Source organism: Triticum dicoccoides, chromosome 3A, assembly GCF_002162155.2.
Source record: "Triticum dicoccoides isolate Atlit2015 ecotype Zavitan chromosome 3A, WEW_v2.0, whole genome shotgun sequence".
In the NCBI taxonomy this organism is placed as follows: domain Eukaryota; kingdom Viridiplantae; phylum Streptophyta; class Magnoliopsida; order Poales; family Poaceae; genus Triticum; species Triticum dicoccoides.
In genome coordinates, this window is record NC_041384.1 from 454,983,048 (window position 1) to 455,008,879 (window position 25,832).

Consider the following 25,832-nt stretch of genomic DNA (forward strand, 5'->3'; position numbering starts at 1 on the left):
CTCCATGCCCTCCGGTGATGATGGCCCCCTCCGGCAGGGTGCCAGAGAGGGCCTAGATTGATTTCTCGAGGCTACACAGGCTTGCGGCGGTGGAACTTCCGATCTAGGTTAATTTCTGGAGGTTTTTGTATATATAAGAAGTTTTGGCGTCAAGAACAAGTTCGGTGGGTCTCCGGGCTGTTCACGAGGTAGGGAGCGCGCCCAGGGGGGTGGGCGCGCCTCCCACCCTCGTGGGCAGCCCGGGACTCTTCTGGCCCAACTCCTTTACTCCATGGCCTTCTTCTGGTCCAAAAATAAGCTCCGTTAAGTTTCGGGTCAATTGGACTCCGTTTGGTTTTCCTTTTCTACGATACTCTAAAACAAGGAAAAAACAGAAACTGTCACTAGGCTCTAGGTTAATACATTAGTCCCAAAAACCATATAAAATAGCATATAAATGCATATGAAACATCCAAGGTTGATAATATAATAGCATGAACACTTCATAAATTATAGATATGTTGAAGACGTATCACTAGCCAAAGCAGAGGCACCGGGATTCTCCTGCGCCACTGGTCACTGGAGCGGCAGGCAGAGGGGAGACGAATCCACAGACTCGCTGGTGGTGCTTGGAGGGGAGTTGTAAACCCTAGCCACCGCCAGGTAAAACTGCAAAAGGTACCCTTAATTAGTGATTCCGGCGAACCTAGGTGTAATGAGAGAATGGTTATTTTAATGTACATTGTATTAGGTGAACATTCGCTCCAGGACTTTTCCGCATGACGCGGTAGGTTCGCCAGCCTGTGTCTCCCTATTCTGAAGGTTGCATCAGCATCTTTCTTGGCGTGGACCTGCTTCTCCATCTCTTGCTCAAAATCCTCATCTCTCACTAGTCGCCCCTAATTCTTATCTCTCTTGCTCATAGTCGTTGTCTCACTCGCATGTCTTTGCCTCCCATCATAAACTACACCGTGTCCCTAGTCAGCCTCTACTAGACTAGCTCGTTGATCAAAGATTGTTAAGGTTTTCTAACCATGGACTTAAGTTGTAATTTGATAATGAGACCATGTTGCTAGGAGAATGATGTGATGGACAAGATCCAAACGTAAGCTTAGCATTAGATCGTTTAGTTATTTGCTACAGCTTTCTTCATGTCAAGTATCAGTTTCTTAGACCATGAGATCATGTCACTCCCGGATACCGGTGAAATACTTTGTGTGCTATCAAACATCACTTCGTAAATGGGTCATAAAGGTGTTCTACAGGTATCTCCGAAGGTGTATGTGGAGTTGCATGGATCGAGAATGGGATTTTTCACTCTGTATGATAGAGAGATATCTCTGAGCTCTCTTGGTAATACAACATCGTAAAGAGCTTGCAAACAATGTGGCTAATGAGTTAGTCACGAGATCTTGTATTATGGAATGAGTAAAGATACTTTCCTGTAACGAGATTGAACTAGGTATGGAGATACCGACGATCGAATCTCGGGCAAGTAACATATCGCTGGACAACGGGAATTGCATACGGGATTAACTGAATCATCAACATCGTGGTTCAATCGATAAAAGATCTTCGTGGAATATGTAGGAACCAATATGGGAATCCAGATCCCACTATTGGTTATTGACCGGAGAAGTGTCTCGGTCATGTCTACATGATTCTCGAACCCGTTGGGTCCGCAAGCTTAACGTCCGCTGACGCTAGAATAGTATTGGGATATATATACATTGGTGACCGAATGTTGTTCGGAGTCCCGAATGAGATCTCAGACATCCCGAGGAACTTCGGAATGGTCCGAAGGTAAATATTTATATATGAGAAGTCCTATTTTGGTCACCAAAAAACTTTCGGGGCATTATCGGTATTGTATCGGGAGTGTCGAGAAGGGTACGAGGATCCACCGGGGCGGTCCACCTGCCCCGGGGGCCCACATGAGCTGTAGGTGGTGCGTCTTGGCCTATATGAGCCAGGGGCATCCACCCTAAGAGGCCCATGCGCCAAGAGGGGAGGAGGAGGAAGAGTCCTAAGAGGGGAAGGCACCCCCTAGGTGCCTTGGGGAGGGAGGAAACCTCCATAGGCCCACGCCCCCTCCTTGGAGGAGGGGCTAGGGCTATGCCCCAACCCTCTCCCTTGCCTCCTATATATAGTGCAGCAGAGGGAGGGGCTGAACACACCAATTCCCACGCCCCGGCGGCAGCCCTACTCTCCCATAACTCCGTTTTCTCCTAAGATTGGTTCTAGCAGCGTTTGGAGAAGCCCTGCCAGCACTGCACCACCACTGTAACGCCCGGATAATTATGCTACAGTGAACCTTTGCTAATGATGTTACATCACCTTTGTTACTGTTGCTAATCTCGCGTTAATGCAAAAACTGATTCAAAGTCAAATTTAAAATAGGGCAAACAACAAAAGTTTTCAAACATTCAAACTAAAATGTTTGAAATGTGGCATTATTACATATACTAAATTAGGGACTACTTTTATGATTAATAAAACTAATATAAATGTGAAACAAAAATAAAACAGTAAAGGAAAAAAATAGAAAGAAAAGAAAAAGATAAAACAAAAAACAAAACGAAAAGGGAACCCACCCCCACTGGGCCAACCGGCCCAGCTAATCAGCTGGCCAGCATACTAGCCCAGCCGCCCCCTCCCCCCACTCACCTTAACCCCCACTCCCTCCTGAAACCCTAACCGCACCCACAACCCCCACTCCACCTTGCTCTCTTCTTCCCCCGATCTGGATCGAGATCGGGGGCTCGCCCTATGGCCGCCCGTCACCGTCCACCACGGCCTAGAGGGCCACTCGCCGGACCGCCTCCCCGTCTTCGACAATGTCATCGTCCCCGTCTTCCTCCCCAAGCCACGCTGCCCTTGACCCCACGACCGCCAGTGAGGCCCCCGGCCTCTTCTCTCCTCCAGTCCCCGTATGCACGCGCACGTGACCGACCGCCTGCCGCCTCCCGCTGTTCACTCATTGCGCCGCTGCTCCTGGCCACGCGACCCGCAGCCCCCGCAACCACCCCATGCCGCTACGCGCCCGTGCCACGTCCTGCATCGCCGTGTGCTGCTGCCTCTACGAGCTGCGCTGCCCCGTTGCTCGCCCTGTTACTGCTCATATGCTGCTGCCCTCTGTACCACCGCTGTTGCCGCACCCACTGGAGCCGGGGTGCGTCCGCCGTCGCTCCCTACCGCGCCTGCGACCGACGCCCAGCCGTGCTCGATGCCCAACCGTATGCACCCACCTGCGCCTGCGCGAGCCCCACATCCCCGATGTGTGCTCGCCGCCCCACCACGGTCGCCCGCGGCCACCTCTACCCGCGCCCGACCTCGGTAACCACCGCGCCGCCCGCTGCCGTTGCTTTCCCCTCTGGCCGCTCGTCGGCTCCCCACGCCACCGCCCTGTTTCCGTCCCGCGGCAGCCCTGCTACTGTGCCGCGCCAGCGCGCAGCTCTGGCCGCCAGCACCCCGCCCGCCTCGCGCGCGTCCCACACCTCGTCGTGCCGCCGCTGCCGCCGCCGCCTGCCGCTCCCCCTCCCGCGCGCATTGCCTCCGCCTAGCCTCGCTGGCTCTCCTACCAACCTGCGCTCCGGCCGCCGCCGGCTCACTCTCAGGGCCCCGGCCTCGCCTCGCTACCAGGGCGGGCGGCGACTTCGCCCGCTGCCCACTTGCCCGCTCACCCGCTAAGCCCCTGGCGAGATGACAAGGGGGCCACATGCCCCAGAACAAAATGTGTTAAAAAATAAATAATAATAATAATAATAATAATTAAAGAATTAAATAATTTTGTTTAATTAACGTAATCATTTAACTAAACTAATTAAACATGCTTAGTTAGTCTTAGTCAATGACAGTGGGTCCCACATGTCAGTTTGACCAGTCAGAGGTCAGAGTTGACCGCTGAGGTCATGCTGATGTCATGATGACGTCATAAAATGATTTTCGATTTAACTAATTCTGTTAATTCTAAAAATGAATTAAAACTTTAAAAATTAATATAAAATAATCCTAGCTATGATGAAGATACTTTGTACATGGAAGTTGCTCAAAACGACGAGACGAATCCGAGTACGCAGTCTGTTTGTCAGTCACACGTCCCTAGCATAGCGAACATGCAACTTTCCCCCTCCGATCTATTTGTCCGAAAACGTGAAACACTGGGAATACTTTCCCGAATGTTTTCCCCCTTTTGCCGGTATCACCTATTGCCGCGTTAGGGCACACCTAGCGCCGCTCATTGTCATGTCATGCATCCTCATGCATATGTTTGCATTATATTTATTGTTTCTTCCCCTTTTCTCGTTAGACACCGAGACCGACGCCGCTGCTACCTAGTATGACTATGGTGCTGACGACCCCTCCTTCTCAACTGAGCTTCCAGGCAAGCCCCGCCCCTTGATCAACCCGATATCGCCTATTCCTTCTTTCTAGTGCTTGCATTAGAGTAGTGTAGCATGTTACTCCTTTTGGTAATCCTATTCTGCTGCATAGCCTTTCTTTGCTACTACTGTTGTTACCTTTACCTGCAATCCTAAATGCTTAGTATAGGATGCTCGTATTCCATCAGTGGCCCTACATTCTTGTCCGTCTGTCATGCTATACTACCGGGCCATGATCACTCCAGAGTTGATCACGGGTATATACTTATATACATAATATATGATACATGTGGTGACTAAAGTCGGGTCGGCTCATAGAGTACCCGCGAGTGATTCCTGGATTGGGGGCTGAAAGGACATTTGTCCCGGCAGCCCTTTGAGTGGATCTTTGTGGTGGAGCGACAGGGCGGGTTGAGACCACCTAGGTGAGAGGTGGGCCTGGACCTAGTCGGTGTCCGCGGTTACTTCAAACTAACACGCTTAATGAGATCTTGGTATTTGATCTGAGTCCGGCCACTGGCCTATACGCACTAACCAACTACCGGGAACACATATGGGCACTCGATGTCGTGGTATCAGCTGAAGCCTTCTTGACGTCAGCGACTGAGCGAGCGCGCCGAGTTGGACCGCGTAATGCAACTTCCTTTGTAATGGAGGTTGCTAGGTCTTCTCGTCGGCTGCCCTCGCAATGTGCAAGTGTGCAACGGGCGATGGGCCCTGATGACCCACAAGTATAGGGGATCTATCATAGTACTTTCGATAAGTAAGAGTGTTGAACCCAACGAGGAGCAGAAGGAAATGACAAGTGGTTTTTAGCAAGGTATTCTCTGCAAGCACTGAAATTATCGGTAACAGATAGTTTTGTGATAAGACAAATCGTAATGGGTAACAAGTAATAAAAGTAAACAAGGTGCAACAAGGTGGACCAATCCTTTTGTAGCCAAGGACAAGCCTGGACAAACTCTTATAAAAAGCAAAGCGCTCCCGAGGACACATGGGAATTGTTGTCAAGCTAGTTTTCATCATGCTCATATGATTTGCGTTCGTTACTTTGATAATTTGATATGTGGGTGGACCAGTGCTTGGGTGCTGCCCTTCCTTGGACAAGCCTCCCACTTATGATTAACCCCTCTTGCAAGCATCCACAACTACGAAAGAAGTATTAAGGTAAACCTAACCATAGCATGGAACATATGGATCCAAATCAGCCCCTTACGAAGTAACACATAAACTAGGGTTTAAGCTTCTATCACTCTAGCAACCCATCATCTAATTATTACTTCCCATTGCCTTCCCCTAGGCCCAAATAATGGTAAAGTGTCATGTAGTCGACGGTCACATAACACCACTAGAGGAGAGACAACATACAACTCATCAAAATATCGAACGAATACCAAATTCACATGATTACTTATAACAAGACTACTCCCATGTCCTCAGGAACAAACGTAACTACTCATAAATCATAATCATAATCATAATCATAATCATAATCATAATCATAATCATAATCAGAGGAGTATTAATTATCATTAAGGATCTGAAAATATAATCTTCCACCGGATAAACCAACTAGCATCAAGTACAAGGAGTAATCAACACTACTAGCAACCCACATGTACCAATCTGAGATTTTTGGGACCAAGATCGAATACAAGAGATGAACTAGGGTTTGAGAGGAGATGGTGCTGGTGAAGATGTTGATGGAGATTGACCCCCTCTCAATGATAGGATCGATGGTGATGACGATGGCGACGATTTCCCCCTCCCGGAGGGATGTTTCCCCGGCAGAACAGCTTCACGGGAGCCCTAGATTGGTTCTACCCAGGTTCCGCCTCGAGACAGCGGCGCTTCGTCCCGAAAGCTTCCTTCTGATTTTTTCTAGGTCAAAACACACCATATAGACAAAGATGGGCACCAGACGCCTGCCATGGGGCCCACAAGGTCGGGGGGCGCGCCCAGGAGGGTAGGGTGCGCCCTCCATCCTTGTGGCTGGCTGGTGGCCCCCTCTGGTACTTTCTTCGCCCAATATTTTTTATATATTCCAAAAACATGCTCCGTGAAGTTCCGGGACTTTTGGAGTTCTGCAGAATAGGTCTCTAATATTCGCTCCTTTTCCAGTCCAGAATTCTAGCTGCCGACATTCTCCCTCTTCATGTAAACCTTATAAAATAAGAGAGAATAGGCATAATTATTGTGATATAATGTGTAATAACAGCCCATAATGCAATAAATATCAATATAAAAGCATGATGCAGAATGGACGTATCAACTCCCCCAAGCTTAGACCTCGCTTGTCCTCAAGCGAAAGCCGATATCGATAAATATGTCCACATGTTTAGAGATAGAGGTGTTGATAAAAACAAAATATAGACATGAGGGCATCATGATCATCTTTAGAACGGCAACATATAATGCCACATAATTTCTTTTGCTAAAGTAACAATTCGTTCACAAAGTAAAGTATGAATCAGAAACTTCATTGAAAACTAACAAACTATGATCACAGTCGTTGAAGCAATTGCAATTTTTATCATAACATCAGAAAGAGTCAATTCAAGAGCTTTTCAGCAAGTCCGCATACTCAACTAACATATAATCTTTTACAATCGCTAACACTCACGCGATACTTATGGGTTCAAAGTTTCAATCAGACACAGAGGAAGATAGGAGCTTATAGTTTCGCCTCCCAACGTTTTACCTCAAGATTAATGTCAACAATAATACTTTATGAAAACCTACATCTGAGTGGATATATATATATCCGGATCTCTCTGACCCATAGTGCTTGCCAAAGGAAAAAGTATAAAAAGGAAAGGTGATGATCACGATGCATCTTGTATAAGGGTAGAGGATAAAAATAAAAGATAGGACCTTCGCAGAGGGAAGTAGAGATTGTCATGCGCTTTTATGGTTGGATGTATAAAATCTTAGTGCAATAGAACGTCACTTTATATTGCCGCTTATGATAAGGACCTTCATTATGCAGTCCATCTCTTTTATTTCTTCCATATCAAAAGTTCGTATAAAGCTTATTTTCTTCACACTAATAGATCATACATATTTAGAGAGCAATTTGTATTGCTTGCACCAATGAAAACTTACTTGAAGGATCTTACTCAATCCATAGGTAGGTATGGTGGACTCTGATGGAAAAACTGGGTTTAGGGATGTTTGGAAGCACAAGTAGTATCTCTACTTGGTGCAAAGAATTTGGCTAGCATGAGAGGGAAAGGCAAGCTCAACATGTTGGATGATCCATGACAATATAACTTCTATTCGGATATAAGAAAACATAACTCATTATGTTGTCTTCCTTGTCCAACATCAACTTATTAGCATGTCATATTTTAATGAGTGCTCATAATTACAAAAGATGTCCAAGATAGTATATTTATATGTGAATCCTCTATTTCTTTATTACTTCCTATTAATTGCAACAATGACCAAAACTATGTTTGTCAACTCTCAACAACTTTTATTCATCATACTCTTTATATGTGAAGTCATTACTCTCCATAAGATCAATATATGATCTTTTTATTTCTTTTTATTCTTTCTTTTATTTAATCCCCTCAAGATCATAGCAAGAAAGCAAGCCCTTATCTCAAAACTACTCTTTATTATATATCTCAAGGACTCGATTACATAGATAGGGATCGAAGCAAAAACTCAAACCTAGATCATACTGAAAGTCTATTCTACTAGATCAAGATATAACCAAAAGGATTGAACTAAGAAAAACGATAAAGATAGAGGCGTGATTGTGATACGATACCGGGGCACTCCCCCAAGCTTGGAAATTGTCAAGGGGAGTGCCCATACCCATGTATTTATGTCTCTTTCTTCGGAGGTGGTGATGAAGGAGTTGTTGATGAAGTAGGCTTGTCATCCATCTTCCAAGGCATAGGTTCACCATCATAGAAAGATGAATGAGTCTCCGGGATCCTCGAATCTGCAGCCAAACTCATGCTCTTGAATCTATATTCGTACTCACAGTTTTGGTTTTGCAGGTCATTGATCTGGGCTTGGAGATGCTCAATTTTCTCATGAAGCCTGAAGATGGCCTCCTCAATGCTCTTGGGATCCAGCTTGTGCTTGTTGGTGAACTCCGCGATCATCATATGGTTGGCGTGAGTCCACGTTCCACCATCCCTTGACACTTGAAAACTTGCTGCTCCATTGCTTCTAGTCTTGTCTCCATGCTTCCGGTCTTCTTCCGCCCCTCAACATCGTGGATGTGCAGCACCCGCTCATGCATCTCAATGGCTTGAGGGTGTCGCAACACCTCCACAAGGTAGGGGTTGATGACCTTCTCGAAAAACTTGTCCTTTGGGGCACTTGGAGACGTCATGGTGATCTAGATCTGTCAGAAAAATAGCTCAAAACAAAAACAGGAGATATTGTCATGGTACGGTGGTCAAAACCTTTGGGAGATTATATAATGAATTTTTACCGACTGTAAGAAGTATCATGCAAGAAAACGGAGTCCGAAAGGGACACGAGGTGGCCACAAGGACAGGGGGCGCGCCTAGGGGGGTAGGGTGTGCCCTCCACCCTTGTGGTGGCCTCATGTCTCTTTTGGACTACTTTTAATTTTCCTTATTTTTTAAATATTTCAAAACGGAGAAAAATTATCATTGGAAACATTTTGGAGTCAGTTTACTTACCGTACCTCATACCTATTCCTTTTCGGAGTCTGAAACATTCTCGAAAGTGTCCCTTATGTACTCCTCCGGTGTTACGATATTAATTACATTGGTCTCAACATTTATGGGAGTACCTGAGATACAATGTTTGATTCTTTGACTGTTTACCACCTTTGGATTTGTGCCTTCGACGTTGTTGATTTTTATGGCACCGGAACAATAGACCTCCTCAATAATGTAAGGGCCTTCCCATTTAGAGAGAGGCTTTCGTGCAAAAAATCTTAAACGAGAGTTGTATAGCAAAAATCAAGATCAGGGACTCATAGGAAGATATCACAACACAACTCTAGACACAAATAAAATAATACAAGCCAGGGGCCTCGAGGGCTCGAATACATAGCTCGATACACAAGAGTCAGTGGAAGCAACAATATCTGAGTACAGACATAAGTTAAAAAAGACTACCCTAAGATGGAAAACACAAAAGCAACAACGATCGAAGAGGCAAGGCATCCTGCCTGTGACCACCTAACTGCTCCTGGTCGTCGGCGGTCTCCACGTAGTAGTAGACACCCTCCGGGTAGTAGTAGCCGTCGGCGGTGGCATCTGGCTCCTGGGATCCACCATCTGGTTGCAACAACCGGAAAGAAGGAAGAAGGGGGGAAAGGGGGTAGCAAAGCAACCGTGAGTACTCATCCAAAGTACTCGCAAGCATCAGATCTATACTAAGTATGCATTGGCATCAAATGGAAGGGTTGTATCTGTGGACTGAACTGCAGAATGCCAGAATAGAGGGGAAGGCCTAGCCTATCGAAGACTAGCATCTTCAAGCAGCTCCAAGCATCTTGCAGCATGTAGAAGAGTAAAGAATAGCAGTTTATAATTAACAAACATGTTATAGCATTAATGCCCAGAGATCCTTCCTCGACTCCCTGTGAGAAAGCAATCCCGGAGCCCCATATCTCAAGTACCCATTTCTAGCTGTAATAGATTAGGATATAAGTCTGAACGTCCGTTACCGTGGACACGGCTATTAATAGACAATCTTCCCTGCAGGGGTGCACCACGTTTTCCAACACGCTTGATTACTCTGGGTCAATGCCCTGCCTCGGGAGATCAACATGTTGTAGCCCTACCTAGGCTCAGCAGAGAGGTCCCCGCCGGTCTACATCCTAAGCACTCCGGGGTCTGGGCCCATCGCCCATTGCACTCCGATTCGTTGCGAGCAGGGTGATACGTCTCCAACATATCTATAATTTTTTATTGTTCCATCCTATCATATTATCTATTTTGGATGTTTAATGGACTTTAATATGCTCTTTTATATTATTTTTGGGACTAACCGATTAACCGAAGGCCCAGGGCCAGTTTCTATTTTTTTTGCCTATTTCAGTGTTTCGCAGAAAAGGAATACCAAACAGAATCCAAACGGAATGAAACCTTCGCGATGATCTTTCTTGGACCGAAAGCAAACCAGGAGACTTGGAGTGGAAGTCTGGAACTCCGTGAGGCGTCCACAAGATAGGAGGGCACGCCCCCACCCTCGTGGGCCCCACAGAGCTCCACCGACGTACTTCTTTCGCATATATATACTCTTATACCCTAAAAACATCAGGGGGAGCAAAGAGACCACTTTGCCACTGCCGCAACCTTCTGTACCTGTGAGATCCCATCTGGGGACCTTTTCCGGCGATCTGCCGGAGGGGTAATCGATCACGGAGGGCTTCTACATCAACACCATAGCCTCTCCGATGAAGCGTGAGTAGTTTACCACAGATCTTCGGGTCCATAGTTATTAGCTAGATTGCTTCTTCTCTCTCTTTGATCTTCAATACAAAGTTCTCCTCAATGTTTTTGGAGATCTATTCGATGTAACACTCTTTTGCAGCGTGTTTGCTGAGATTCGATGAATTGTGGGTTTATGAACTTGATTATCTATGAGTATTATTTGGTTCTTCTCTGAATTCTTATATGCATGATTTGATATCTTTGCAAGTCTATTCGAATCATCGGTTTAGTTTGGCCTACTAGATTGATCTTTGTTGCAATGGGAGAAGTGCTTAGCTTTGGGTTCAGTCTTGCGGTGTCCTTTCCAGTGACAGTAGGGGCAGCAAGGCACGTATTGTATTGTTGCCATCGAGGATAAAAAGATGGGGTTTATATCATATTACTTGAGTTTATCCCTCTACATCATGTCATCTTTCTTAATGCGTTACTCTGTTCCTATGAACTTAATACTCTAGATGCATGCTGGATAGCGGTTGATGTGTGGAGTAATAGTAGTAGATGCAGAATCGTTTCGATCTACTTGACACGGACGTGATGCCTATGTTCATGATCATTGCCTTAGATATATTCATAACTATGCACTTTTCTATAATTTGCTCGGCAGTAATTTGTTCACCCACCGCAATACATGCTATCATGAGAGAAGCCACTAGTGAAACCTATGGCCCCCGGGTCTCTTTCTTATTATATTGCATCTCTTTTATTATCGCATCTCTTTTATTTTCGTTTCTTTTTTAGGCCTTCTTCAGAGACTTGGTAAATGGTAATGAGGTGATGGCATGTTTAGCAGCAGGATTTTCACAGTCCAGCGTACTACAAATTCTTGACACAAAACCAATAAAGGCCTTCTATTTATTCTTTTTTTAGAATTGGCCTTTTATTTACTAAAACAGGTCGTTTGGCTCCCGTCATTTCCACCAACTGAAATGAAAACCCGTGTGCCAAACGAGCTGTAAACGTTTTCATGAATACAGCCTGATAGTTAACAATATCTTCGTATAGCAGTCAATTAGACAACTAGTAATAACCTCGAGGATGAACATACACTGGCATGGCAATCAGACAACATATTTGCAAGGATACATGCAACACAATGCCCTCCTCTCTCACGACCCCCTCCTCTCGCGACCCCTGCGTCGCCTCCGCCGACGGCGGCGGGGAACCCTAGCCGCACCGCCGCAGCCCCCTCCTCACCTCATCCCACCTCCTCGCCGCCACCTGAGGCAGCCGCCGGGCAAGCCCGAGGCGTCAAGGATGGTGGCGGCGGGGCCTCGGTTGCCCTGCTTTTGCGTGGGGAACCCCGGATCTAGAGTGGCGGCTCCATTGGCAAGGCACGGCCAGCTAGCAGCTGTGCGGGTGGTGGATCTGGTGTCCCGTCGCGCGGGCGGCGGGATCCGATGGTCGTTGGCGGCCGGCGGCGGCTTCTGCGGCGGCCGGTGCGCGCGATCTGGCGCCTCCCCTCCTCCCCTGTTCAGCATGCAGGCCAGCCTGGTCGGGCCGCGCTTCCTCTTGGTCGCTGGTTCTATACAGGAGGCGCTGCTGGTGGCGGGGATCTAATTCGGGCGCCTAGCCGGCCTTGACCGGCCGCGCCGACGGCAACGCCTGAGGGCGCCGTTCCCCTCCTTGGAGGCGTCGGTATGGACTGATCTCCTCACTTCACCTTCCCCTAGGTCTCCCGGGCGAAAGCCCTAACTTTTTTTGGGCGGCGGCGGCGCTCACGGCGCCGTTCCCTTCTTGAAGGCGCCGCTTTGGGAACCTTGGGGTTGGGTGACGCTTGTGGGTGGTGGGCGACGGCGATGGTGCGGCCCTATCCTAGCATGGATTTACGTCCGTTGCTTGGAGATGGACTCGCGTAGGTGGAGGTCGTCGGCTGGCGTCGTGGTGGCGTCATTGGCGGAGGACCTGCCAAGGCTCGCGTAGGTGGAGGTCGTCGTTTGGCGTCGTGGTGGCGTCGATGGCGGAGGACCTGCCAAGGTTGTCACCTCAATCTGCTCTGAAGATGGACCAGTGGAAGACGGCCACGACGACACATGTGAGTGGGTCGGACCAGTTTGAGCCCCGGACCTCGCAAATGGCTCGGTCGGGGCCTCCGGCTTTAGATGTTAGGTTTAGGTGAGAGGTCTGGGTATGTGGCCCAGCTTGCACCCCTTCATCATTTGGATAGGAGTAGCGGCAGATGTTGCCAAGATGGCGGATTCAGGTATATTGTTGTTCTACTTTGTAAGGTCCTCGAGAATAATTAATAAAATGGCCGCATGCATCTCCCAGATGCAGAGGCCGGGGTCATCCTCCTTTTCCAAAAAAAAAACATGCAACACAAAAGAGGGAAGAAAATGCAATGTTGAAATATGTCTTAAATGGAAAAAGAGAACAAGAGAATCACCAAAGCCACATTACCTGATTGGAACATGAATTCAGACCACCAAACTCACACTTGTTGCATCTTCAGCCTCTATTGGCATTTCAATAGGATGATAATAAACTACAAGGAACAGAAAGTGTTTCTAGCTCTCCCAATGACAATAGGATACACAGGCCACCACCTATTTGACTACCTCCACATTGTTTGTATTTGGGCACTATTTATGATACATTAAAGGAATTGGAAATAATTGTCTAATGATGTTCACAGATAAAATGCAGCTTATATATTGACTGACAATGAACTTTTGGTGATCAAATTTACAGACAAAATGGAAGGCGGGGACGGTTGTGACTGCGAATATAGCGGACCAGATCATCGCTGTTGTTCTTGTGGTAATCAATTGTGTCACTCAGCTGCTTGATAGCTTCTCTTTTCTCCTGCACTCTAGCTGCTAGTTCATCGTCTTTTTCTTCAATTATCTTCTCAAGTTGAACCATCTTCTCAGCTGCCTCAGTAGCACTCCTAATCATTTCTGACATTTCCTTTTCTTTCTTTCTCAACCCAATAGCCAGTTCTTCGTTTTCCTTGAGCAGTTCTTTCTGCTCAGCAAGAGAATTGTGTACCATGTTCTGTAGGACACTAAACTCTCCACCACATGCAGATAAGCGGTTAATGAAGCACGTAATGCTTTGACTGGAGTGTAATTCAAGCTCATCCAATTGATTTTCCAATTTAGAGACCACTGACTCGGTGCTGTCTTTAATTTGCACAAAAGTTTCTTCCAGCAAGCTAATCCTTCCAGAGAACAGTTGTATTTGTTCTTCAAGATGCACGATCTCTGTTTTTGATGTTTCCACTGCCATCACATAGCTCTCTTCTTTGCATTTGCTCTCCGCTTCGGCAAGTTCAAGCTTCTGCTTGGCTAGCTGGAGCTCAAATTCAAGTTCTTGGACATGCTTTTGCAGCTCTGTGTTATCCTTATTTGCACAAAACATTTCCTCTTCCAAGTGGCGATGTTTGTCCAAAATTTCTGCATTTTTCTCTTCTAGTTGGTCTATCTGCTCAATATGATTTTTCTTGAGTACCTCGAGCTGAGATGCCTTTGTGGACACGTCAGCATATGTATGATGGAGTCTCTGAAAGTTGCCACCGATATCTTTGAGGCTCTGCTGGAGATCAGCAAGTTTGGTAGCATGATCTGAAACTTTCTGTGTAACTCTATCTTCAAAATCATTCATGGACGACAAATTTTCCATGCATATTTTAACCATATCTTTCAGATCTCCCTCCACCTTGGCCTTCTGAGATGACAATATATCTATTATCTTCTCCAAATCTTTCGCATTACTGTTCATTTCAATAACTTGACATGCCGCCTCAGCCTGAACTCTCTCGAGTTTCTCATGTAAGTTAGAAACTTTTAGTATTGCCTCTTCGAACTGTTGCTCCAAGCTGGAATTGCTTTCCAGCTGAACTGAAAGTTCCTCCTTCAGCTGTGCTATTTCACTTTCAAGATTCTTGATAGAAGACTCTGACTGTTTTAGTTGGGTTACTAATGTATCCTTCTCTTCTTGTGCCACCTCAATCTTCCTCTGTGACTCAGCCTTGACTTCTTCTAATTTCTGGGTCAAGGCACATTTGTTCTGTTCTGATTCATCATTTGCATGCTGCAGAGCTGAAATGCTCTGACTTTGCTTTTCTAGCTCTCTCTCAAAGTTCCTCACAGAAGCTTCAGACTGATGTAACTCTGACAGAACTGTTTCTTTTTCTTCACGAAGTGCTAGAATATCCCCCTGCAGATTGGTCCTTGATTCCTCAAATTGTTTGTTCAAGCTGGAATTGTTTTCTAGCTGAATTGAAAGATCATCCTTTAACTGAGCTATCTCGGATTCAAGGTTCTTGATAGAAAACTCTGCTTGCTTTAGTTGGGTTAAAACCGTATCCTTCTCTTCTTGTGTCACTTTAATCTCCTTCTGCAACTCAGCCTTCACTTCGTTGAATTCTTCGGTCAGGGCAGAGATGTGCTTCTGTAGATCATCATTGGCTTGCTGTAAAACTGAAACACTCGCATTTCGCTTTTCTAACTCTATCTCCAAGTTCCCAATTGAAGCATGAGACTGGTGTAACTCTGACAGGGCTGTTTCCTTCTGCTCACTTAGTGCTACAATCTCCTCAGACAAGCTGCTCCTTAATTCCTCCAATTGCTTGTTCAAGCTAGCATTTCTATTCTTCATTTCTTCATTAACTAGATGCAAGATCGAAATTTGCTCTCGTCCTTGATCTGACTCAGTTCTTAGATTCTTGATGGAAGCCTCAGACTGCTGCAACTCCGAAAGGGTTTTTCTCTTCTCGTCTTGGAGTACTATAATTTCAGCGTGGCGGCTAACCATGGCATCTTCAAATTGTTTCTTCAGGTTACAGTTATTCTTCTGCAGATCTTCATTGGCTAGCTGTAGAATATAGTTTTGTTCTCTTTGCTGCTCTAACTCACGTTCGAGAGTCTTGACTGAAGTGTTTGACTGCTGCAAATCATCAATGATTTGTTGCTTTTCTCCTTGTAATAGAATGATCTCAGCCTGTAGATCAGTCTTAACTTCTTCCAGCTGCCTACCCAAGCTAGAATTTTTCTCCTGCAGTTCTTCATTAGCTTGCTGGAAAAGTGAAATTTCATTCTGCTTTAGTTCTATCTCGCTCTGGAGGTTCTTGACGTAAGCCTCCGACTGATCTAACTGAGCAACTGCTGCATTTTTCGCCTCCTCGTGTACTATAACCTCATTAGACATTTCAGCCTTTGCCGCTCTGAGGCCTTCAATGGTCTCCTGAAGACTTGAAATTTGTTGGTTTTGCTGTTGAAACTTATTTTCAAGATCAATACTAGAAGCAACAGCTTCATTCTTTTCTCCGAGCACTGCTGCAAGCTCATTATGCAGGTTTGAATTCACCAACGCCAGGTCTTCATTATCCTTCTGCATAACAGAAATTTGCTTTAGTTGTTGTTCGAACTCGTGTTCAAGATTCTTCAAAGAAGCTTCTAACTGCTTTAGCTCTGATGCCACGGAATTCTTTTCTTTCAGTAGCTCTGCAATATTATCACTCAGTGCAAGTTTTGTTGATTCCATTTCCTTTTCTAGTTCCTTGATGCTACATTGTGCCTGCTCCAACTCATTCAAACACTTGGAATGTTCTGATACTACTCTTAATTTTTCTTCTTCTGCAGCTCCACGTTCCTTGTTCAGATTGTTCATTAGCTCCTCTTTCTCCACTGTCATACCATCTATCTCCACCCCTAAATGTTGAAGCTTGCTTTCGAGTAAACTGTTCTCTGCAATCAAGGAGTCATTTTTAGCTCTTGTTTCAGCAAGAGTTTCCTTCAGTTCGGAAAACTTGATATCCACATTCTTCTCATTTGCTTTCAGGTTATCACATTCCACTGACAGCATCAAGTTCTCATTCTTGGATTTTTGGAGTTCTGATAACAAGGTCTGCACTTCTTTCTCAGCTAAGTGGGCCTTCTCAAGTTGGGATGACAAGGAATTGCATTTCTCCACTGTATCTTGCAGCTGATTGCTCATATCTTCCCTCTTGTTCTCCAGGTCTATAATTAAAATCTTCAGGTCATCCCTCTCTTTTTCCACAATTTGCTTCTCGCCAGATAACATCCTCATCTCATTCTCCATGTCTGTTGATGTCTTCAGGGATTCTGCTGCCTCCTTCTCTGCACCTTCAACCAACAATTTTAGATGTTCGTTCTCTGATGACAAGTTTGCAACATCTGAACTAGTAGCTTCTTTGTCCATTATTGCTTTTTCTAATAGCTTCATCAGATCAGATATTTCTTTCGTTTTTTCTTCTGCATTTTGTTTCAGCTTCTGAATCTCTGCTTCCGTACTTTGCTCTTCACCTTGATGTTCTCCAGCAAGCTTCTGCATCCAGTCATTTTCTTCATTTAATGCATCTAGTTTCTGATTAGGAACGTCAGTGTCCGATCTGTCTCCTTCCGAGTCTGAATCGGATGAATCTGAACCAGTGGAACTGTGCCCAACATTTTCCAGTTTACTGATTAGATCTTTGCAGTGCTTGTGAAGGTATTGGTAGTCTTCATGGAAGCCCTTTACAAGGGAGGATAGTTTTGATTTCTTCAAGGTATTTCCAGAATCATCTGGTTCGCTTTCAGCCAGCTCACTCTCCTCTCCTATCATTCGCAAAATGTGCTCCACATTCTCATCAACACCTGAGGAAATATAACAAAACAACTAAACTTTATTCAAACAATACATGGTAGAAGCTGGAGTGCTTGAATGATCAGGCAAAATATAAGCTAAATCACTAATATATCCACACTCAACAGGAATATTCTATTTATGGAGAATAATTTGACGAATGGAGGAAATGTGATTGGTGGTCCCTCTACAGTCTAGAGCACAAAAACATGCATGATAATTGATTGCATACTAGTCAAGAGAATACCCTTTTTGTTCTCCAATATATTTTTGGACTTTCTATTTTTGTGTTTCTTCGTCATGCTGGACTGCTGATGGTCACTATATCCACACCCTTCGCTTCTGAACGACAGATGACTGGAAGGTGAACTGTGCAAGAACGAAAAAAAAAACAATTAATTCACAATTCATCCAGGAGAACAATTGTCACAAGAGGAACCGTTTAATTAAGCAGTAGGTTCAAGGACCTACTGCGCACTTCACTCATTCATTAAGCAGTAGTGACATGACATAGGGCACAAACTAAGATATGGATATGCTTGTCAGCCTCATCCTTGCACAGTATAGCATCTCGATGCCAGCCCACACATCCAAGAACACCTACATGATGTATATAGCAGCTAGCTATCATTTTCCTAGACTACTCTGCTACTTGCTTATTTCTTTGTCCATGGTTTGAATATACGGGTTTAGTGTATCGGGAAAAAAAGTATCTATGGGTTTAGTTAATCAGGAAAAAAAATCTATGGGTTTAGTGATTTAGTCCAGAAGTGAGAAACAGCTTGGATTGGGTTGGGTGGAAAAGGCATGCAGTTCGGTTTAGTCTGGATGCCAGCTTTTTGTTTTGGTTTGGTTTGGTTCGGTTGCTGGAGTCGTGACGCTAGAGGTTTACTGATGTGAGAACCTGCTGCTTGCTTTTGTGGCTCAATTTTCTCTGCGCACTCTTCCGCCTGATTGTTCTACCTCCCCCCTTCTAATAAAGCATAAGCAGAGCTCCTGCTGTTATCGTCAAAAAAATACAGTCTGGGCTGGGTTCAGTTTGGATGTGAAACTATTCCCAGGTTTGTTAACCTACATCATAAGGATGGATGGCCCTCCTCCAACAATACCCAAAGTCATATACACCCATTTTTTCCGATTCAACTCATACAGAACAGAAACTTCTCCCTACTAGTCCGATAACAAGAGCCGCCGACCCGCATCTATCTAGACTGTACAACAGAGAGTGAGCAGATCAAGAAACGTACCCAACGAAATTAGTCCTGCCTCCTTCACTCTATATCTCCCGCCTCTTGTTCAACTCGAACTGCTAAGATCTGAGAAAAAACAACAGTAACGAAAGAGCAAGCATGGTCAGGTACCGCGCATGGACTGCAGCCAAGCGGAGCTGTCACTTAGCACAGATCGGAACAGGGGGAGGAAACCGAACAAGAAGAGATGGGAACCCGGCGGGGGAGAAACGGAACAAAAGGAGTTACCGGGAGGGGTGAAGCGGTTGCTCGATCGGCGCAGGAGCAAGCCGCAGCCACAGCCTCTCTCTCCACTGGGCAACCGATGTGTGGGCAGAGTTTAGAAACGTACTGCAGGCGGCCTCGCACTCACAGTCACAGGGCAGGGGAGCGAGTGAACAGCGTGAGCCCTTGAGCGTCTGGCTGACTGAAGCTGAAAGCCCTCGGCGTCTGCGGCTTATTACGGGATCGCCCCCGAACCCGAACACCGCTCCCGCCAATTCGAACGCGAGATGCACCACCTTTGCGGCAGAGGCCCACGAGGCAGCGCGGTCTGTCTGAGCTGGCGGGGGCGTGGGAGCCAGCCATGCCGGCTCTTGTCCCTCTCCTCCAAAGCTGCGGAAGCAAACAAAAAGGAGTTCGCGGTGGCCGGTGGGGGCTGACAAGGACGGCCTCCTCCTACTGTGCCGCAGATGGCGCACTGCTTTTGTTCTTGTTGGCTTGTGAGCCATCTTGTCTCCTCCACGAGGAATCTTCTGTGGTTCTATGCCGTGGAGTTCCGGTAGATCCAACGGTGAGCGTACGTAACTGGATGCTGCGTTTACGTTTAGTTTGTGCGAGAACAAAGCGTCACGGTTACTCTGTCAATGCATCGACAAGAGGGTAAAGCTAAATTATTGACGTAAGCCGGTGGTTATGTGCAAAAAAAGAAGATAACAGCGTGCCACAAACCGGATACCGGTTTCTCCCACGCTGTTATGCCAGAAACCCGATCCGGTGACATGGGGAACCCGAGACGCTGCCCAACAGCCCTCCTCCCTGCCGCCCTCTCCCGCATCACCGCCGTCGGAGGGCTGGTCGGCGAAGCTGGGCCGGACCCCAGGATGGCGGCGCGGGGCGAATCTGATGCGCTGCCACCCCTGGTGCTTCCCCACGGCAGATATGACGCACGACGCAAGCGCCCCAAGCCCCTCCCGTGGCATTGCGTGCGGCCGCCGGCTGCCTCCGGGCCTCCTCCTCGTGCCCTTGCACGGCTACGCCCCCCTCCCCCACCCCCCGTCATTGGGATCTGGAGCTTCTCCCGGCCAGCCCCGACGTTCCCTGGCTCGTTGCGGTCCTCCGGTGGCCGGGCGCGCTGTCCTGGTGCGGCTCCTCTCCCCCACCCCTCCCTCGCGAGCCTCGCGTCGGCCACCTCAGGCGGTGGCCTCGCAGGTGCGGCTGGGATTCGGCTCTACGCGTGCTCACCACCACCACCCCCATCCCGGCAGGGGCGAGTATCGCCCGACGAACATAGACCTATGTCCATGGCCGGCCAGGCCGGCTCCGGGCCTGGCGCATCGGAGGAGTTGCGCTACTTCCGGCTTCCTTGGCTCGCCGGCGCCTCGTCGCCTCCGCACCCCCACCCTGCTGGTGCTTTGGTTGGACATCCATCCCGACGCGTCTTCGATTCTGGCGTACTCCAGGAGTTGTGCCCCCTTTCCGGCTCCTTGGGCTCGTCGGCGTCCTTGCTGCTTTGGTCCCGGCGACCCAGATCTGCGCGGGCTCGTCGGCGTCCTTGCTGCTTTGGTCCCGGCGACCCAGATCTGCGCTACCCTCTGGATCCTAGCTCGTTTGGCCCCCGGCCACCGTCACATCCTCCACCGCTTCTCATTCTGCCTAGCCACCCAGCCGGCTACCTCGGTGCTGAAGGAAATATGCCCTAGAGGCAATAATAAAGTTGTTATTTTATATTTTCTTATTCATGATAAAAGTTTATTATTCATGCTAGAATTGTATTGACCGGAACTTAAATACATGTGTGGATACATAAACATATACCGTGTCCCTAGTAAGCATCTACTAGACTAGCTCGTTGATCAAAGATTGTTAAGGTTTCCTGACCATAGACATGAGTTTTCATTTGATAACGAGATCACATCATTAGGAGAATGATGTGATGGACAAGACCCATCCGTTAGCTTAGCATATGATCGTTCAATTTATTACTACTGCTTTCTTGAATGTCAAATACATGTTACATCGACCATGAGATCATGCAACTCCCGGATACCCGAGGAATACCTTGTGTGTTATCAAATGTCACAACGTAACTGGGTGATCATAAAGATGCTCTATATGTATCTCCGAAGGTGTCTGTTGAGTTGGCATGAATCAAGATTGGAATTTATCACTCCGAGTGTCGGAGAGGTATCTCCGGGCCCTCTCGGTAATACACATCACAAGAAGCTTGCAAGCAAAGTGACTAAGGAGTTAGTTACGAGATGATGTATTACGAAACGAGTAAAGAGACTTGTCAGTAACAAGATTGAAATAGGTATGGAGATACCGACGATCGAATCTCGGGCAAGTAACATACTGACAGACAAAGGGAATTATGTATGTTGTCATTATGGTTCGACCGATAAAGATCTTCGTAGAATATGTAGGAACCAATATGGGCATACAGGTTCCGCTATTGGTTATTGAACAGAGAGATGTCTCGGTCATGTCTACATAGTTCTCGAACCCGTAGGGTCCGCACGCTTAACGTTCGTTGACGATGTAGTGTTATATGAGTTATATGATTTGGTGACCGAATGTTGTTCGGAGTCCCGGATTAGATCACAGACATGAGGAGGAGCTCCTGAATGGTCCCGAGGTAAAGATTGATATATAGGACGATGATATTTGGACACCGGAAGAGTTTTGGGAGGTACCGGGTAGTCATCGGATCACCGGAAGGGGTTCCAGGAAGCCCCGGGAAGATGATGGGCCTATTGGGCCAATAGAGGGGAGCACACCAGCCCACAAGGGGCTGGCGCACCCCCATATGGCAGCCGGCCTATGGGAGAAAGGAAGGTGTAGGATCGAAAGTAGGTCTAGAGGGGGATGATTAGACTATTTGACCAAATAAAAATCTAACATTTTCCCAATTTAAATCTAGGCAGATTTTAGCAACTTAGCACAAGTCAAGCAATCAACCTACACATGCAATTCTAAGAGTGTAGCAGCGGAAAGTAAAACATTTCATATGAAGGTAAAGGGAAGGGTTTGGAGAAAGCAAACACAGTGTAGACACGGAGATTTTTGGCGCGGTTCCGATAGGCGGTGCTATCGTACGTCCACGTTGATGAAGACTTCAACCCACGAAGGGTAACAGTTGCGCGAGTCCATGGAGGGCTCCATCTAGGAAGGATACACGAAGAAGCAACCTTGTCTATCCCACCATGTCCATCGCCCATGAAGGACTTGCCTCACTTGGGTAGATCTTCACGAAGTATGCGATCTCCTTGCCCTTACAAACTCCTTGGTTCAACTCCATAATCTTGTCGGAGGCTCCCAAGTGACACCTAACCAATCTAGGAGACACCACTCTCCAAAAGGTAATAGATGGTGTGATGATGATGAACTCCTTGCTCTTGTGCTTCAAATGATAGTCTCCCCAACACTCAACTCTCACACATATTTGGCTATGGTGGAAAGATAATTTGAGTGGAAAGCAATTTGGGAAAGACTAGAGATCAAGATTCTTATGGTTGGATTGGAATGTCTTGGTCTCAACACATGAGTAGGTGGTTCTCTCTCAGAAAATGAGTAGTGGAAGTGTAGGCACGTTCTGATGGCTCTCTCATAAATGGAGAAGGGGGTGGAGGGGTATATATAGCCTTCACACAAAATCCAACTGTTACACACATTTTACCCAACTCGGTCAGACCAAATAGAAGAACTTGGTGAGACCAATTTAGTTCAAAATGTGAACGTTAGGAATCTCGGTGGGACCGACTGGAACAACTCGATGGGACCAATGTGCTAGGGCTAGGGAAAAACCTCATCTCGGTGAGACCGATTGCTTGGACTCGGTGAGACCGATTTCAGCAAAGAGCAAACAGAGAGTTGGTCAAGCAAACTCGGCGGGACTGATTGCACATTTCGGTGAGACTCAAATAATTACAACAGGCAATAGAGAGTTTGCAAGGCCATCTCGGTGGGACCGAGATCCGGATCGATGTGACCGAATTATCTGGGGTTTTTAGCAGTGGCTATGTCAAATGAACTCGATGGCGCCGGATAGGTCAAATCGGTGGGGCCGAGTTTGACTTTGAATTTTGGACATATGTGGAAATGAGAAAGTGGCTGAGGGTTTTGGAGCGATATCAGTAAGCACTTTGAGCAAGTAGACCATTAAGCAACACCTCATCCCCTTTTAATAGTACTGGCTTTTCTATGGACTCAATGTGATCTTAGATCACTAAAATGAAAATGAAGAGTCTTGAGCTTTTGCCAATCTTTGTCCTTAGCATTTTGAGGGGTCCATATCTCTAGGTCATGCCATGCCAATCATTGAACTTTCTAAAATATTTAACTTTAATGGATATTAGTTTAATGAGCTATATGTTGTTATGAATTACCAAAACCACCCGGGGATTAGTTGCACTTTCAATCTCCCCTTTTTGATAATTGATGACAACATATAGATCAAAGCTTCGACAAATGATAATATTCATGAAATACATCGTCGCTTTGAGAAGTATGTGATAAGCAAGAGCTCCCCCTAAATTTGTGCATTATTTAAAACTTGCTTTTGAATGCAAATGCACAATCAATTAGGATCATGGGTCACTCTTCCATGTCACATACATCTTGGTGGAGCGCTCAAAAAGATAAGACACTAGTGTAGAACCGTGCAATAGCACCGGTTCGTAAGGGCCTTTAGTGCTGGTTCGGTAACCGGCACTAAATTGTGGGCACTAAAGCCCCCCCTTTAGTACCGGTTCAGCACGAACCGGTGCTAAAGGGCAACCACGTGGCACGAGCCAGCTCTGTGGGCGCGTAGGACATTAGTACCGGTTGGTAACACCAACCGGTACTAAATGTTTGGGTGTGTTTTGGTTTTATTTTTTATTTTTACTTTAATTTTGTGTTTTCAATTTAATTTAGTGATTGTTTTACATTATAACGAGTTGTTAAATCATTAGGTGAATGTACCGCGGATTAGTTTGACTGGATGCGTGGATCCTACCTAAGTCATCAAGTATATGTCATATCCATATTATATATACTTGATCACCTACTTAAGTGATCGAGGTAATATGGATATGGCATATACTTGATCACTTAGCTAGAATCTATCCAGTTGAAACTAATATGCAGTTTCTTTCATAAATGATATAATAACTCATCATCATCATCATCATATTAATATAAAAACTCTTGTATCATATATATCATCACCAACGGTTTTCATAGCAAAGATATCATCGAGTTCAACATGGTAATGATATTATAAGCATTCATAACACCACAAAAGCAAATCGCTCTTTGAGATTAAGTTCAGGACGAAGAACACGGATATGAGAGGACAAGTACTAAGAGCATGAACTAGCTAATTAATCACTCCTGCTGCTCTCTCTCAGGTAAAAAAGCATAGAACATGTATAGCTTTGCTGATTCATCATATTGGAGCATGCAGATGAACCTGTCTCCTAATCGTGGGTTGCGCTTCTGATTGCTGCCCCCTAGTACTTCTCTGTGATTGTTCACAATTTTGCTCCAGTCTTTTACTATTAAGCATTCCTCGCTATTAGAAATCTTGAATGCACTAAAGTGCATTGTAGGATATCTTGGCCGTAAGCTAACAATATTCATGGTACCTTTAGTCTCGATCCAATCAGGCACAACATTCATCGAGAGTCCCTGTTGAAGAACATCGTATAGTAACATACTTAGCAATGAAGTTTAGCTTAAAAAAATGTATGCAAAAGATGCACTGAGGAGAAATAGTAGAAATCTTACCATCTTTCCTAAATATATGTGACCGTAGTTCAGTACGAACACTATTGGTCGCACGTTTTGAGTACTAACATTTCTAAGTGCAGGAAAGAAATTTGTCTTGACAGCATCAAGATCCTCAAGCCATGAAACATAATGACTTGTCTCCTCGCAGTTTAGTTCAGCCCCGGGACAGTGGACGGTCCTGTCTACCAAGTGCCGGACATGTTTGCTTGATTGGAAGTAAGCTGTCAATATAAATTGAGATCTATTAATTATTCAACTGGTTCAAATAATCTCATATCGAAGACATAAATATGGTTGAGAAACTCACATAATGGTAAAACTCGAGGCATCTGCACATCGACCCAGATGTCTCTATTACCTTGAATATCATCTTCCGGACGAATATGAAAGGTGATAACCATATCAGGCTCAAATGCATAAGCCTTGCATAGTGCTTGCCAAGTTTTGCATTCAAAATAGGTGTATGTGTCTGCATTGTATAATTTGACGTTGAAGGTATAACCATGCTCGGTCTTCAAGTAAACTCTTTTTACCTCCATAGTTTTGCTAGGACTGAAACCTATCTTATCCAAGACAAAAATTCTTGCATGGCAGGGGATACACTAGTAGAATAGTGAAAAATTAAAATTAAAAGTTGAAGCAAATGAAGCATAAGTCATGCTTAATTACGAAAAAAGACTTGTCGTTGTGACTTACTGTATCCACTTCGAAGTTCTCATCCAGCTTGATGTTGAAGCGTCTATCATCAACTAGAAAATTTCTGCCGCACAGGTCGCGCTGGTCTTCGCAGTATTCGTACATAATGAAATCGTGTTCGTCGTCAGACGACATTCCTATGTTCATAGATGAAACATTAAACACTTATTAGTTCTATTAATTCAACTAATTCTATTAATTCAACTAGTTCAACTAATTAATTGAACTAATTCAACTAAGCACTTATGAAAAATATACCTAATTAATTGAACTAATTCAACTAATTAATTCAACTAAACTAGTTCTATTAATTTTCTTACTAAAAATAAGGTAGCTAGTTCTATATAATAAAATATTAATTAGATAATGAAATCTCATATAACTAAATTAAATATATATCTAACATATAATTTATATCTAATTCATCTAACATTTGACATTAATATCTAACATATGTTCATATATAGGTGAAACATTAAACACTTACTAGTTCTATTAATTCAACTAAATAAACTAGTTCTATTAATTCA

The 25,832-nt window shown here is 45.5% G+C and overlaps 1 protein-coding gene across 1 annotated transcript; it reads right to left on the bottom strand.

Annotated features, from left to right (window-relative positions):
- Positions 1-13,177: 13,177 nt before the first annotated feature.
- On the bottom strand, positions 13,178-19,034 carry LOC119268538 (COP1-interactive protein 1-like). The gene is made up of 4 exons (XM_037550198.1): positions 18,862-19,034; positions 18,631-18,699; positions 17,631-17,752; positions 13,178-17,394 (listed from the first exon to the last, which is right to left on the bottom strand). The coding sequence occupies exons 3-4, from the start codon at positions 17,683-17,685 to the stop codon at positions 13,481-13,483; spliced, it is 3,969 nt and encodes a 1,322-aa protein (XP_037406095.1). The 5' UTR covers positions 17,686-17,752; positions 18,631-18,699; positions 18,862-19,034; the 3' UTR covers positions 13,178-13,480.
- Between the last annotated feature and the right edge of the window lie 6,798 nt (positions 19,035-25,832).